At 44.8% G+C, this 15512-nt stretch overlaps 1 protein-coding gene across 5 annotated transcripts in view; it reads left to right on the top strand.

The window, feature by feature from the left end:
• Positions 1-13827, top strand: part of HAO2 (hydroxyacid oxidase 2) — a 214661-nt gene extending 200834 nt beyond the window's left edge. For all 5 annotated transcript variants that reach the window (XM_060300703.1, XM_060300687.1, XM_060300707.1 and 2 more), the window contains 6 exons: positions 337-488; positions 2197-2480; positions 3709-3918; positions 8151-8309; positions 8683-8752; positions 12655-13827. In XM_060300703.1, the coding sequence (XP_060156686.1) occupies positions 337-488; positions 2197-2480; positions 3709-3918; positions 8151-8309; positions 8683-8752; positions 12655-12710 (931 nt within the window). In that variant the 3' untranslated portion in view covers positions 12711-13827. The remainder of the gene's footprint in view (positions 1-336; positions 489-2196; positions 2481-3708; positions 3919-8150; positions 8310-8682; positions 8753-12654) is intronic.
• The last annotated feature ends 1685 nt before the right edge of the window (positions 13828-15512 follow it).

The raw sequence follows: 15512 nt of genomic DNA, 5'->3' as shown, positions 1-15512 counted from the left end.
CCAAGTGCCGACAGTCTGGTCAGGGAGGCACAGCTCCAAGACACAGTCCTCTGATGGAAAAAGGCAGGGAACAGCGTGGACCATACGTGTATCGGGAGTTCAGAGAAGGCGGGGTTAATGTGGAATAGGGGGTTGGGAGAGGCTTCCGGAGGAGCAGAGCCTCTAGCTTGTCTATGCTGCCTAATCAGCTACCAGCCAACTGACTCCACCAGTGGTTTCTCGGGACCCAGTGTGGTCTAGATCTGTGTCAGGAATCTGGAGGTCCCAGCGCTAAGCAGCACCTCCGTGCTGGTGAGTCATCCCACCGATAGAAAATCTCTTTGTTGTCCAGCACAGAATCCGCCTCCGTCCCCGGTACCTGAAAGATGTGTCAAAGGTGGACACGCGGACCACAATCCAAGGGGAGGAGATCAGCACCCCCATTTGCATCGCACCCACGGGTTTCCACTGCCTTGCCTGGCCTGATGGAGAAATGAGCACAGCCAGAGGTGTGAACCCAGCCCACCTTGAGGCTCCCTTCCCAAGGGCCTTAAAGTGTGCAGAGGTGTCCTTCAGAGCAGGGGCAAACAGCTGCAGAATTTCTCTAGAGAAGGGGCTTAGGGACAGCAATCTGGTTGGAATTAAGGGTAGGAAAAGGAATGCTTAAAGCTACATTTGCATAACGTTTCACCTAAGATTGAGAAATACCAATTTTCCATTATAAAGAATGGTGAGGGTGGGAGGGAGCTACAGGTGAATAGGAGGTGAAAATCCCACCAAGCCATCCCAAGGAAGAGGGACACTGACTGGCCCCTCTGACACAGCATCTGGGGGGAAAGGGCTGCTCAGTGTGGCCCCAAGGGTAGGGCTCTCTTTGAACCCTCATGGGCCAGGGCTGGGACTGAACGGTGTGCCTCTGAATTTAGGATGAGGAGAAAGTCATGACGTTAAGCCCTAACACAAGGCCCTGGCAGGTGCTCTTGTCCAAATGTTCCATTTCCCTTCTCCTTCGTTGACTTGATCATCTTATTTGACAAAAAGTTTTTCACTGGGTTTTGTTTCCTTCCTAGTACCCCTGAGTTCTCTTCCCTCATCTGCCACCACTAAAAAATAAGAAGAGAAGAGAAGGAGAGGAGAGGAGAGGAGAACGGAAGGGCAGGGGGTAAAAATATTCCTGTGCCTCATTTGTAATCTTCACCCGAAGCCAAATCTGTTTTTGCTCAAGTTGCCCACGGCTTCCCTGGGGTCTTTTCCTTTGACTCTGTGATATAGGAAGCAATGAATCCATGGATTCTAGAGCTGAAAGTGACATCCATCAGGTTAGGAACCAAATTTGGCTAAGTTGAAATATGAATACCCTGTATGAATATGACTGCTTTACAAAACCTTCATGGTTGAGTATGCTGTGTTGTTTTGGGGGTGGAGCAGGAGAATGGGGTACCTCCTGTTGACATTAGGAATTGAAAATATTCATTGTGATTGGTCAAATTCTCTGCCCATGGGTTGTAGGGTGGTAGTGACATTAACCTGTTGGGGAATCCCCTGAAAATGATTAAAGTGGGAAATGAGAAAGATGCGATCAGCACATCATTGTCACCGTCGTCATCATCCCCATTATCCCTAGTATTTGTATAGTACCTCACTTCATAATTTTAAAAAATGCTTCCATAGCTAGTATCTTATTTAATCTTGCAACAACCCTATAAGAGAGGTATTATTATCCCCCCACCCCGCCCTTTTACAGATAAAGAAAATGAGACTCAAGGCCACACAGCTAAGAAGTGGTAGAACTCGCGTTCTTCTAACTCCAGATAGCATGTTTTTTTCTGCTGCAATCCCTCTCCATTGGAATTACGTTTTCTCATCCTTTGCCTTCTTTAATTCCCTTCTGCTTCATTGATGAGTTCACAAGAAGCCCATTTCCTATCTGAAAGCCGCAATATCTTCAAATCGTTCTGGGAACTCAAGGTCATCTCTAGCCTGAAATATTTTAATACGCAACACAGAGTTTGTAAGACAGGTTATACAGAGGAGGACCCAGACAATCTGATCAAACACGTGCAATGCCTGCCTGCCTGACAGGGAAGCAGAATGAAGTCAAGCTTTATCTTCACTCACAGGGCAAGCTGGCCAGAGGAAACACAGACTCCTAGGGCATCTCACCCCAGTTCAGAATGCCTCTGCCCTCCAACCTGAGTTGTGTCCTTTGCTTTGCAGCTGCGCAAGCAGCCGGTATCTGTTACATCACCAGCACGTATGCCAGCTGTAGCCTTGAAGACATTGTTGCCACTGCCCCCGGGGGCCTGCGATGGTTCCAACTGTATGTGCACCCAAACAGGCAGCTAAACAAACAGCTGATCCAAAAGGTAGAATCCCTGGGTTTCAAAGCTCTGGTAATCACTGTGGATGTACCCAAAATTGGCAACAGACGACACAACATTACAAACCAAGTGGACTTGATGAAGAACTTACTGCTAAAAGATCTCGGATCACCTGAGAAGGTAGGAAAGATACCAGAGCCAAGCGGGCAGGCGTTACAGGAGGTAGATTTCCATCCCTCTTTCCTATTTTCTTTCTTTCCTCAAGAAGTCATTGGGTACCTGTTCTGTGCCAGGCACTAGGGATGCAGCAGTTCAAGAAGCAGATGTGGTTCCTGCTGCCCGGAACTTCCAGACAAGCAGAATATAAGACAAAATGTTCTTTCCCATCCCTGGCAGCCCAGAAATGTTCTGGGAAGGGCTGGGTTCTGGGAAATAGGAGAGCTAGGGAGAGGATTTTTTCATGAAATAGGAGAGCAAACTAAAAAGTTCTTCCAACATTTTCTACTTTATGCCACATTTAGAAAATGCTCAGTCTGGATGGCATACTTAGATAAATTGACTATCTGAAGAGGATGCTCATACCCAAGGTGAACGGCCCATGGTGTGTAGTCAGCCCAAGCCCCACCCTCCTCCCTTGAAAACTGGGGAGGAAATATCTCTGCACACCTAGAACTCATCCACAGGGCACCAGAGTGCTACACACTTGTTTAGACAAGGTGACTACAAAGGGCACTTCTCCCATTAAAATACTGTAGTCCGATGGGATGGAGTTCCCCAGAGAGAGAAAGCCGTGGTAAAGTTGGAATCCCTTGGCTACATTAGAGGTAGTGATATCAGCCTTTTCAGCCAACGGGCAGCTCTGATACCCAGCCAAGTGACTCAACAGTCCTACTCATTAACCACAAATTGGCCTTGAGGTTTTCTGGAATCTTAGATTCCAGGGACACATTGGGATCTATAGATATTTGACTCACGTGGTGAGCCAAGATAAATATTGGATAATATCTGACTTAAGGTTATTGAAGTATTGCTTAGTTCTTGTTACCCTGTGCATATCTCAATCATAACACATCACAATGGCCTATAAATGTTTTTGCTTATCTATCTCACTTACTAAACTCTGAGGTTTGTTTTTTTTTTTTTTTTTAAGTAAGGACTGTGTCTTGTTTGTCTTTATGTGCCCAGATCTTGGCATAATTATTGAGCAGGGACACAAGTAATGGTTAATGAATAAGCAATGGAAGTAAAAGTCTTTTACACAAATTTTGTTAGGAAAAGGAGCTAGAAGTAGTGTTGGGTTTTGTGGGCCCTCTTTTCAAGGTTTTGGTGGCTCTCCAAATGTGTCCCATCTTTGGGATGGGAGTCTTGAAGGAGTTCAGGACTGAAGTTCTCTTTTATTCCCCCACAGGGAAGTTTAATGCCTTATCTCCAGATGTCCCCCATTGACTCATCCATCTGCTGGGATGATCTCTCCTGGTTTCAGAGCATGACTCGATTGCCCATCATCCTTAAGGGGATCTTGACAAAAGAGGATGCGGAGTTAGCTGTGAAGCACAATGTCCATGGCATCATTGTTTCCAACCATGGTGGGAGGCAGCTTGATGAGGTTCCTGCTTCTGTAAGTAGGATGACTTCAGCCTGGGTGTGTTTGTGAGTGCTCTGTTGTGTGTGTGTATGTGTGTCCACAGCAAGGTACTCTGTGCAATTTGGTGCACATTCCCCTCTCCCTAACCACCTGTGTTCATATCTACCTGCGAATTGTTAAGGACTTTTTACAAACTCGACGTATGTCATCTCTAAATCTCAAAACAGTCCTGCGAGATGGGCATTAGTATCCGTATTTTACAGATGAGGATACTAGAGTTTAGAGATGTTAAGTAACTTGTCTGAATTCACACAGTAAGTGTTTAAGGTGAAATCTGATAGAAGAGTTGTTCCCAAGGCATGGAGGTCTCCTGCCTTCTGGAAGAAGCATTCAGCTGGAAGCTTGCCTGTCTGCATGGATTGGAACCTCATCTTTTCTCATATGACACATCTCAGGAAGAAACAGTGCCTAACTGAAGCTAGTAAATAACTGTCTTTCACAGTGAAACTTAAAAATGCCCTATGAATCCTTTGCTAAAAATCTGGGACAGTCTAATTTTTCCCCTAACTTATGAATTTGTCCCTTATAGATGGAGTTGGGGGAAAGAAAAAAAAAAGGAGGGAGGAAGGGAAAGAACTTTTTAAGGGAGTTAATTGTTAATTTATTTTCTTTTTTAAAAAATTATTTAAAAAAATTTTTTTAATTCTTTTTTTTTTTTTTTTTGGCTGTTTTGGGTCTTTGTTGCTGCACGCAGGCTTTCTCTAGTTGTAGCAAGGGGGGCTACTCTTCATTGTGGTGCACGGGCTTCTCACTGCTGTGACTTCTCTTGTTGCGGAGCACAGGCACTAGGCACGCAGGCTCAGTAGTCGTGGCTTGCAGGCTATAGAGCACAGGCTCAGTAGTTGTGGCACACAGGCTTAGTTGCTTCTCAGCATGTAGGATCTTCCCGGACCAGGGATTGAACCTGTGTTCCTTGCATGGGCAGGCGGATTCTTAACCACTGTGCCACCAGGGAAGTCCAACTGTTAATTTATTTTCACAGCGATTTATAGCTTATATTTTTCAAGAGATTCTTCTATTGCCACGTGACTCATTTTGAGAAAGGGAAGTGGTTTTTTTTCCTCTAAAGTCTTTTTTGGCCTTTTTATTATATAGGTAAGACATGTTCACCACAAGTAAACTATAAAATATACATAAGCAAAAAGAATAAGATAAAAAGCACTATCAGGGCTTCCCTGGTGGCGCAGTGATTGAGAGTCCGCCTGCCGATGCAGGGGACACGGGTTCGTGCCCTGGTCCGGGAAGATCCCACATGCCATGGAGCGGCTGGGCCCGTGAGCCATGGCCGCTGAGCTTGTGCGTCCGGAGCCTGTGCTCCGCAATGGGACAGGCCACAACAGTGAGAGACCTGCGTACCGCAAAAAAAAAAAAAAAGCACTATCACACTGACAATAGTTTGGTAATCAACTTAATGTGGCCATAACATTTTAGGTTTGAAAACTATACATGATATTATGTAATTTTCTTCTTTCCATGTATTAATATATCGAGCTCATTTTATTTCAGTAGATATGCTTTCTTGTTTTTAATGGTGTGTAGTATGAATAGACAACTTATATGACCAGCTTCCTATTGTTGAACATCTGGATTGCTTCCAAGCATTCACTATTTTAAACAATACATCAGTGACCATCCTTAAATCTTTAGCACATTCTCAATTACTTCTTTAAAAAGAATTCCAGGAAATAGAAAAGCTACATCAGCCAGTTTGTACATTTCAAGGCTTGTGAAGCTTAGGGGTTTCAAGTGCCAATCACTGGCCTCCTCCTTTCCACCAGGCTCTACCTGATAGCAAACAGGCATGGAATGATGGAGAGCAAGGGGCACACTTGACTATGACTCTCCGTAAGAGCTGAACTGCAAGGAACGGTCAGGCCTCCTACTTCCCATCCCAACTCTTGACCTAAGACCTTAGAAGAACACAGGTCTTCAGAACACACGCTGAGCTCTCTCACCCAACTCCTGCAAGGATGCCCACAAAGCTATCTCTCACACACCTCGTAACTGACAGAATAGAGGATGCAAAAGAGCTTAGCAGGTCCTGAGCTGTCCCAACTGTGCTGACAATAGGAGGAGAAAGCAAAGAGGCCCTCACCAACTAGCAGCAAACAGGGTAGAGTATTGACTTTTGAGAAAATGCTAATAAAATATAATACAATCGGCTTTCCCTCACTAATCAGTTTAGCTAGTCTTGCCCCCTTGGGGAGGACTGAGTAAGGAGTGGGAAAAAGTGGCCGACTAATTTTCCCACTGCACTTCCTCAATAGAGAATGAGTGTTGGCAAAGGCAGGCGCCAGAACAAGAAGAATTTCTCCTGCCCCATCACGTTGATCAACATGTTGTTCTCCCAAGCCACTTGACCTAACAACCAAACCCAAGGTCATCCAGGGACAGCACCAAGATTAGCGTGAGGCTAGTGGGAAACCCACCCTTGGCTCAAAATTTTAGAAGGTGCCAGAAAAACTGAGTAAGGTATATAATAGTTTCATACACTGTTTGAAAAAATGAAATTTAATGCAAAAAAATCCGTGGTGAACAAAATATCAACATTTTTAATAAAGACAGGATCTGTCCCTGCACTTGCATAACACTGCCTCACTCATCTCACTGTCATCCTGGCCCTGGTTCCAATAAAACTTTATTTATCAAAACAAGCCCCCAGCGTACAGGTCAAAGTTTGCCCTTTGATTTTTTAAAATGTTGTCTTCAAATATTATTTATATTTTTGGCACCCCTTAAATTTTGTGCTGGGGTTAATTTCCTCAGTCTTCTCAACCCAGCCCCCTCCTTGTGAGGGATGTGACTCTCTGAGCGAAGTTCCGTCTCTATAAGATTCCATATCTAACACCCCTGTACGTCCTCCTGGGACCAGGGAAAAGGATCAGCCAGCTTTTATCGCCAGAAGGCTCTAATGAATGCCCTGTTGTGGATTATCAAAAATTAACTGTCAAACCACGCTGAACCCTAGGCTGAAATTCACTCCCTATTCTGTTTCTCACATTACTGTCAGCTCCGTTGTGCACTATGGCTCACTAGAAGAGTCCTTGCACAAGTATATTTATTCATTTCTCGCAATATTTGTAGAAATAGCTTTGTAGAAATATTCCAAATAATACCATGGTGGGACTGTAAAAATACCCCTTATTTGGATGTGAATTCCCTCCAGTCTTTACATGTAAGTCACGACGTATTCAATTCTCCTCCACTTGTAAATTAAAGTACAAAGTTCTTTCCTCCCTGATTTCATACTCTGCTCAGTCTCAGCGAAGGATCTTGTTCAGGTAGAATTCCAATTGACGCCTTCGGCAGCACAAGTCCTCTTAGGGGCCCAGTTTCTACTTCTCCTCTCTGGTCATTCCTCAGTGAGGCACAGAACAGGAGCCCCCGCGGCAGTTCCAGAACCTTTTCCTCCAGGACCCTCCTCCTAGACTCTGCAGTCACTCTTCCTTATAGACTTGGAGGAACACAGCTTGGTCTGGGGCACCTTAGGTGCACAAGGCCTGTTGACCAAAGATCCTGGAATGAAAGAGACAAGGTGAGAGAAAAGGTCCAGCGGAGCAACCAGGCCAGAGTGATCAGCTGTTTCTATTTTGTCTTTTGAAGTCTTCAACCCTAGTTTTACAATGTTGCTGCTGCATACCTATCCCATGTCTCAGATAACCCCCAAAGGAGTCAGGAACAAGTTGCTCAAAAGTGGTGTATTAGGAATGATGTACAGCGCAGTTACACTGAACAGGCTGTGGTCCAGACGCTAGGGTCATGGCCGATCACACTTGTTTTGCCAAAAAGACTTAGGGCCTTAGCAATGGAAAGCATTTCTAGCTGTGCCACCTTAGACACAGAAAAAGTGGAAGAAAATCAAAAGTCAAAATGTTCTTTAAAAAGAAGAGCATTAAAGTGAACACCACAAATGGAAAATGTCCCCTAGGGGATGTGAAGAGGAACAAAAAGGTTTCTGCTCCATCTCTGTCAGAGCAGAAAATGGCAGAACGGGGAGCCTGCAGAAAGTCCCTGGACCTTGGGAATGTGGCTGCACTGCTTTGATAGGCACCTGCAGCCTCAAGCACGGAAGGGGAGGAACAGTTAGGCATCGCCCCCGCTTGGACCTCCTGGTGCCAGCCCATGCTGAGGGGGCACTGCTGTCCCCTGACACCCTGAGAGTCAAAAGGGAAATCCCTCGACCCACACTTGTCTGTCCTTTTCAGATCGATGCCTTGACAGAAGTGGTGGCTTCTGTGAAAGGGAAAATTGAAGTGTACCTGGACGGTGGCATCCGAACCGGCAATGATGTGCTGAAGGCTCTGGCCCTCGGGGCTAAATGCGTTTTTCTGGGGAGACCCATCCTATGGGGTCTTGCCTACAAGGTGAGAGTGGCAAAGGGAAAACCAGCCGGAAGGTACCACGCTTCTCATTCGTTTCCACGCATTTCTGTGGTTTAACCCCCAAGCTTGGCCGTTTGTTGGAAGGTGCCACAGATCCTGAAGGACGGTGACCCCTCTCCAGCTCCACCATGCTTCCTCGGCAGCAGGTTGCCCACTTTCAAGAGCTGTCACCCTACATTTTCCTCTTTGCTTTCCATTATTCCCAACATAGTTCTAATTTCACAGGTAGCCCCATCCTCCCCAGCACAGCTCTGAGCTCACCTAGAATTTATACTCAGCACACGGTCAGAATGTTCCTTCATGCCTCTTTTTGTCTCTCCTTTTCTCTCTCTCTCTCTCTCTGTCTTGGGAGCAGGGTGAACATGGTGTTGAGGAAGTTTTGAACATTTTAAAAAACGAATTCCACACTTCCATGACCCTGACAGGTAAGTTTTTACAATTCTTTTCCTGATTCAGAACTGAAAACAGGCCGTCTAAAGAACGGGAGCAGTGGCCCTTCTAGCTCGCCTTTCCCAGACCCAGTGGCTGCCCAAAGGAAAGAACAGGGAGGAAATGGGCCAGACAAAGATTAAGCACGAGCTCAAAATGTGATACATCTACTACAAAAGCAAATGCAATTTCAGATTTGGGGAAAGAGGGTCCCGTTTTACTCTGGCCTGCTCAGATCCTATCGGGCTTGTCAGATGTGGTTCTGTGTGTCATCTTTTAAGTAATATTCATGGACTGTGAAGAGTAGAGAAATTATGTCATAGGGGAAGCATGGAGGAGCTGGGGAGATAGAAACAAACAGGAGGACAGAACGGGGAGAAAGAGACGCATCATCCTGCGTAACCACAGACAGCAAGACAAGCATGAACGTCTCGAAGTTACAGCCAGGCTATTTCAGTCAAAAATGAGATGACTGTAAAGCAGTGCTCATAAAAACATACGTGCTGGGCTTCCCTGGTGGCGCAGTGGTTGGGAGTCCGCCTGCCGATGCAGGGGACGCGGGTTCGTGCCCCGGTCCGGGAGGATCCCACGTGCCGCGGAGCGGCTGGGCCCGTGAGCCATGGCCGCTGAGCCTGCGCGTCCGGAGCCTATGCTCCGCAACGGGAGAGGCCACAACAGTGAGAGGCCCGCGTACCGCAAAAACAAAACAAAACAAAACAAAATAACATACGTGTTTAGCAAAGCCTGGAATCCCAGAGAGTAAAATAGTGGCTCTCAACTAATGATGGTAACTTCTCTCTTCAGGGGCGTTTTGTTCGGGGGGTCAGTTGATTTTTTTCTCATCGGCACAATGAGGCAGGGTGGGTACTGGAGGTATTTAGTGCTCAAGGACCGGAAATGCTAACTATCCTAAAATGCTTGGAGCTGTCTCACAGAAAAGAATTGTCCTGCCCAAATGCCAGTGGCCAATAGCTCTGTCTTTGACTGTCTGCTATAGATGGTAATCAATTGCGATGTGAGAGACAGACAAGATGAACCCCAATAAGACCTCCACCCACGCCTCAATTCTAAAATATGGTAATAACAGAAACCTCCTCCAGAAGTAAGGAAATAATGAATCAAGAGCTCTGAAGTGGAGTCAAGACTGCTTCCACGCCGTGAACTTATTTCTGTAGATGATGTGACTGAGCATCTGACATGTGCTAGGCACAAGGCAAGACGTCCAGGTCTTTTCAAGTCTGGTTTTGATCTGATATTTAGACAAGTATCTTGTACTCAGCGTCCAAGTTGCATAGTGTCCACTGGGGCTGCAGACTCACCCTTTTGGGCTTGAGTAGTACAAGCTAGAAAACTTAGATCGGCATTAATGCCAGCAGCAGCCCCTTTCCACTTAGCCGTTTAAAAGAAAAAAAGGGACCTGGATTACGGCGTCAAGGACCGGGACTGTCCATTCTGGGCCAAAGCCTATGAAGATAAGGCAATAAATGACCCAAGTCGCTCCCATGAGGGAGGGGAGAACACAAGTGTGAACAAATATCGTATTGGTGTGTTTTGCCCCTCGGGGGTGGGGGGGTTTGTGGGGAGAGGGATGGGAAGACCTATGGTTTCTGCAGATTCCAGGAGATTGAGGTGACTTCTCCTGCTCCCCCCAATATTTTCTCCTGTCCTTGTGAAATGATATCTGAACTTCTTTAACAGAAGCCTGTTGGGGGAATTCACAATAACAAAGCTTTTTTATTCCACCAAAAGTTTATACTTAACAACCATTGGGGGTGGAAGTGGTGGCTGGAAAATCTTTTTCTGAAATAGAGTATGGAGAGCACCCTTTTTTAAAGGGGGCAGGAAAAAAAGAAAGCAAAAACAGGATTATGAACACTTTTATGCCTGACTTTTTATATTTCTTTCCTTCTAATGGTTCTACAGTGAGAATGTATTGTTTTAAATGTATAGAAAAATTACGAATCAACAACCAAATGTGGGGTGGAGAGGAGGGTTCGGGGAGGAAGAGGAAGAATAGAAAACCTAGGCTGACGGCCATCCCTCGGCATCCTCTGTGTGTGTCGCTCCCCCAGGAAAGACGCCCCACAGTCTAGTCCCCGGGGAGAGGGGGTCTCAGCTGAAGGGGGCGCTGTGTTTTTGGTGGAACTCACTAAAGTGAGAAATCATAATGTGAAACCCCAGAGATTCTGTCACCCCTTAGCTTTTCCCTGCACACTGCATCTCAGACGCCTTGACACAAACCTGGCACCCAGGAGGTGATCAGTCCATATGACTTCTCCTCCCTAATTCCCCTAGAAATGTGTGCTTTTTTCCCCTTATAACCCTGAGACATCACAGACCTGGGAGGAGAACACTATTTGCACTACGGTTGAAAGCAAAAGAAGTTTAAAATTAACGTTTTTCTAACTGTGAGACCAATTGCTGAAATTATATTTATAGAAAGGGTAAAACTGTGAAATGTGCACATATAAATCATTATCAGCACAAGCCTGCACGCACCTTACCCAGCTCTCATCCCTCGTAAGGCGAGGGGGCTAAATCAGAAGAGTATATGAATCTTCTTCAGATTTCTTGCTGGGAATTAACCACTTTGCTTTAATTTAGCCAAAGCTTTTTCATGTGAATATCCACATAGTTTACAGTAATGAAAAAGCAGGAATACATTGTAATTATGCATTCACTCTTAAACTTTTACTGAACCTCTACCAAGAGTAAGGCAATGTCCCTGGTACCTTGTGGGACCCTGACCCATTCTGATGAGTTTATACTGATAAGTATAACAAGTACACAGATATCACCAGGGCTTAAATGTGAACAGATACTTCACATCTCAAAATGGAATCACAACACTTTGATGCAACTACTGAGACATTTTTCCATAACTTAAATATTTATTTCTACTACAATATACAAGCAGAGATTATATTTTGGCATCTCTGTGCTCCTTGAGGAGGTCTGCCTGCTCTGAAGCTGCACTATTCTGTCTGCCCTGTGGAAACGAGCTCTCAAACTCATTGTCAGTTCTGATGAGAGCACCTCTGGCTCTGAATTCCTGCTTCTGCTGACTTAATTCATTTTACGGGTTATTTATGCATTCCACACCTGCCGTTTCTGTCCCTTATAATCCACGTGGGCGTGAAGCTCAACCATTTCCTCCGCTTCCATTTTTGGGAAAGACCCTCTCATTAGTTATACTTTTGTGAGTAATACAATTTGCTAGTTAGGTTTTGGGAGGTGACGGTGCATACACCACAGATGGGGAAAGAACTTCAAGGGAAACATTATACATCCTCTTATCACCAGTGATTTCTCACTGTCTTCTGCGCCTACAGTTCTCCAGCTCGTGTTCTCACTTTCTCCCTTCTCTCTTGACATTTGTCTGGAGTCACTGTCTCCAGTCCCTGTGTCTCATCTCAGCGATAGTCCCAGTTTTGCATTTTAATGACGCTCCTCCACCAAAGACGGGGTGTTGCGTTTTACAAAACTTTTTCTTAGAAGGCAGTTGTATGAAACACTCGCCCTATCTTGTCTGCGTTCCCTGAGTCATATGCCTGCCTGACAGATACTTCCTGTGTCCTGAAGCCTTATCACGACGGAGATAAAGGTCAAGTGTATCCACTGCACACAAAGTGATTTTTCAAAAGGCCGAAATGTGGTTTTTACATTTTTACCATGCCGTTTTGACATGGCTGTTTTAAAAGAAGACACAGGCACAGGCTCACGAAATAATTCCCAGTGCAATCAGAATTTGATGATTCGTTCTGTATACATAACATTTAATCAGGGTGAGCACAAGGGTCAAGTCAAGCTTGTTCCCACTAGACCATCTCTTCCCCACAGTGGGGTAGGTGACTGGGGTTTTAGAGAAATGAGCTTTTTAACTACATTGTTCTTTTAGGCTGCCGGTCGGTTGCTGAGATCAGTCGGGACCTGATCCAGTTCTCCAGGATGTAGAGAAAGAGAGTGAAGGGACTGACTGCTGAGTTCGCCCACAGGAAGAAGACAAAATCTTACTAGGGTGTGTGATGCCATCCTGCCTCGGTCCCATCCTGTCCACAGGCTCATCCCCTGCACCCTCAACCACTCCACCCCAAATCCCTCATATTCCTCAAATGTGCCGATGCTCTTCTTTGCCTCACTGCCTTGTATATGCTGTTCTCTTGCCTAAAATCCTCCTCTGAAAGAAGACATCTTAAAAGGGCAGATCAATAATGACTGAAGTAGCTAGTGGATTAAAATTTTTGAATATACTACGTTTCTATGAAACAGCTATGTAAATCTGCACTCTAGACAGAAGAGCTATACATATAAAATATTCCCCAACAAAAATTATACTCCTATCTGTAGATAATAGGGAAATAATATAGTTAAAAGCATAGGCTTTGGAGTCATACAGACATAGGATTGACAGGACTGTGACTTGGGAAAGTTTTTTGATCTCTCTGTTCTTCCATGTCCTTGTCTATAAAATGGGGATTATACTACCTAGCTCGCTAGGACGGGAGAAAGATTGAGATAATGTATGTAAAGTTCAGAGTTCTAGTGTGTTTAAGAAATAGCAGCTTTGGGACTTCCCTGGTGGCACAGTGGTTAAGAATCCACCTGCCAACGCAGGGGACACAGGTTCGATCCCTGATCCTGAAAGATCCCACATGCTGCAGAGCAACTAAGCCCGTGTGCCACAACTACTGAGCCTGCTCTCTAGAGCCCGCGAGCCACAACTACTGAGCCCGCGTGCCACAACTACTGAGCCCGCGTGCCACAACTACTGAAGCCCGGAAGCCTAGAGCCCATGCTCCACAGCAAGGGAAGCCACCACAATAAGAAGCCTGTGCATGGCAATGAAGAGTAGCCCCCGCTCGCTGCAATTAGAGAAAGGCTGCGTGAAGCAACGAAGACCCATCACAGCCAATAAATAAATAAATGTTCCTTTAAAAAAAATAGTAGCTTTTATTATTATTATTTGGCAAATTCCTATTCATCTTTCAAGACCTTGTTCAAACGTCACCTATTCTTACCTGGCTACTTGTTAAGTGTTTCCTATTGTGTTTTGCACATTATACGATTACAATCCTTATTATAATGTGTTATGTTTATTTATTTGTCTCTCACCACTAATAGACTGTACATGGCTCTGAGCAAGAAACTATATACTTGGTACCGGGCGTGGCATATAGCAGCATCTCAATAAACGTTTGTGGGATGGACAGATGGATGAACGGATAGATGAATGGATGGATGGATGGATGGATGGGTGGATGGACTGAAGATACGTGGGTGAAAGGAGAGATGGAAAAATGAATAGATGCCCTACCAGAGTAAAAATTCCCCAGACTAGTAGTCAGCAAAAATAGACTTCTAGAGCAGGGGCATCCAGCTGGATAAGATCTGACGCTTGAAGTCAACAAGAAAGTTAAGGATCAATTTCCAGTGCCCTAAATAAATAACTTCATAACTGGTTTCCCCCTGTTCTCTCACTCCTTGTTACATTCTGTTCTCTATACAACAATCTGATAGATTTATTAAGTACAAGCAAATCCTATACCTCACCTGTTTAAGGCCTTTCTGCGGCTTCCCATTCCACTCAGTGTCAGTTCTACACTGATCGTCAGCTCTTCGGGGCACTGTAGGATCATGTTCTTGCAAATCCTTTATCACTCTCCCCTTCATTCACTATGACCCAGCCATAATGCCTCCTTTCTATTCCTTAAACAAGCCAAACTCTTTTTTGCCTCTAGACTGTCACCTTTACTATCCCCTCTACATAAAATGTCCTTCCCCAATCTCTTTCCATGATTGGCTCTTTCTAGAAACTTAGATCTCAGTTTAAAAGCCACTGCCCCAATCAAGTGAGAGTTCCCTGACTGTCCTATCTAGAATAGGCTCTACTTTACTCATCGCATTACCTTGTTTTTTTTTCCCCTCCCAGCACTTACTACAATCGGCAGTTAACTTATCCTTTGTTTGTTTATTGCTAATCTTCAGCTGCACAGCCGCATTTATCAGTTGTGGTCACCTCTTCATTCCCAGCACATGGAACCATGCCCAACACCGTGGAAGGCTTTCAGTAAATATTTGTTAAATGAATTAATCCAAAAAGACAAAGCTGGATCAAACTGCACTGCCACATATGGAGAAGTATAGAAGTCCCAGAGGGAAAACAGTGAGTTATGACAGAACCAAGCTGAACTTGTCACTACCTAAGCCAAAAGACATGAAAAGTCTCCTATCATTCCTGGGTCGACACTTTGCTGCGTGAACTCACGCCATAGTACAGTTCCACTTTTGCCCAGCTTATCCCACATAACCAAGGTCAAGAGAACATTAGATAGCATGGGAAACACAGAAAGAGAACACCGTCCTGCAGCAGCCTCTCTGGTCATAACATTTAATGCTATAGCCATCTGCCTAACCCAAATGAATGGACTATGTGCCACCTACATATTTATAAAGAGAAAATAAACTATGGTGGTATTAGACAGTCCTGTTTGCCTATACTGGGGTGTATTCAGAACCCAGAATACAGGGGAAGTGAACACCCAGACTTCCAAATAATCAACTCCTTTGATTCTTCTCTAAGTAAATGATCTTTAAAGGGAAGATCAGTAGTGACTTAAATAGCTATATTTTTTTACATCCTCTATATCTATCTATATCCTCTATATCTCTATGAGATAACTATGGAAATTTGCACTCTGGACAGAAGAGCTATCCATATAAAATATTCCCCAACAAAAATCATATTCCCTATCTATG

This window comes from Globicephala melas, chromosome 1 (assembly GCF_963455315.2).
Source record: "Globicephala melas chromosome 1, mGloMel1.2, whole genome shotgun sequence".
Lineage (NCBI taxonomy): Eukaryota > Metazoa > Chordata > Mammalia > Artiodactyla > Delphinidae > Globicephala > Globicephala melas.
This window is presented reverse-complemented; position numbering and strand designations above follow the sequence as displayed.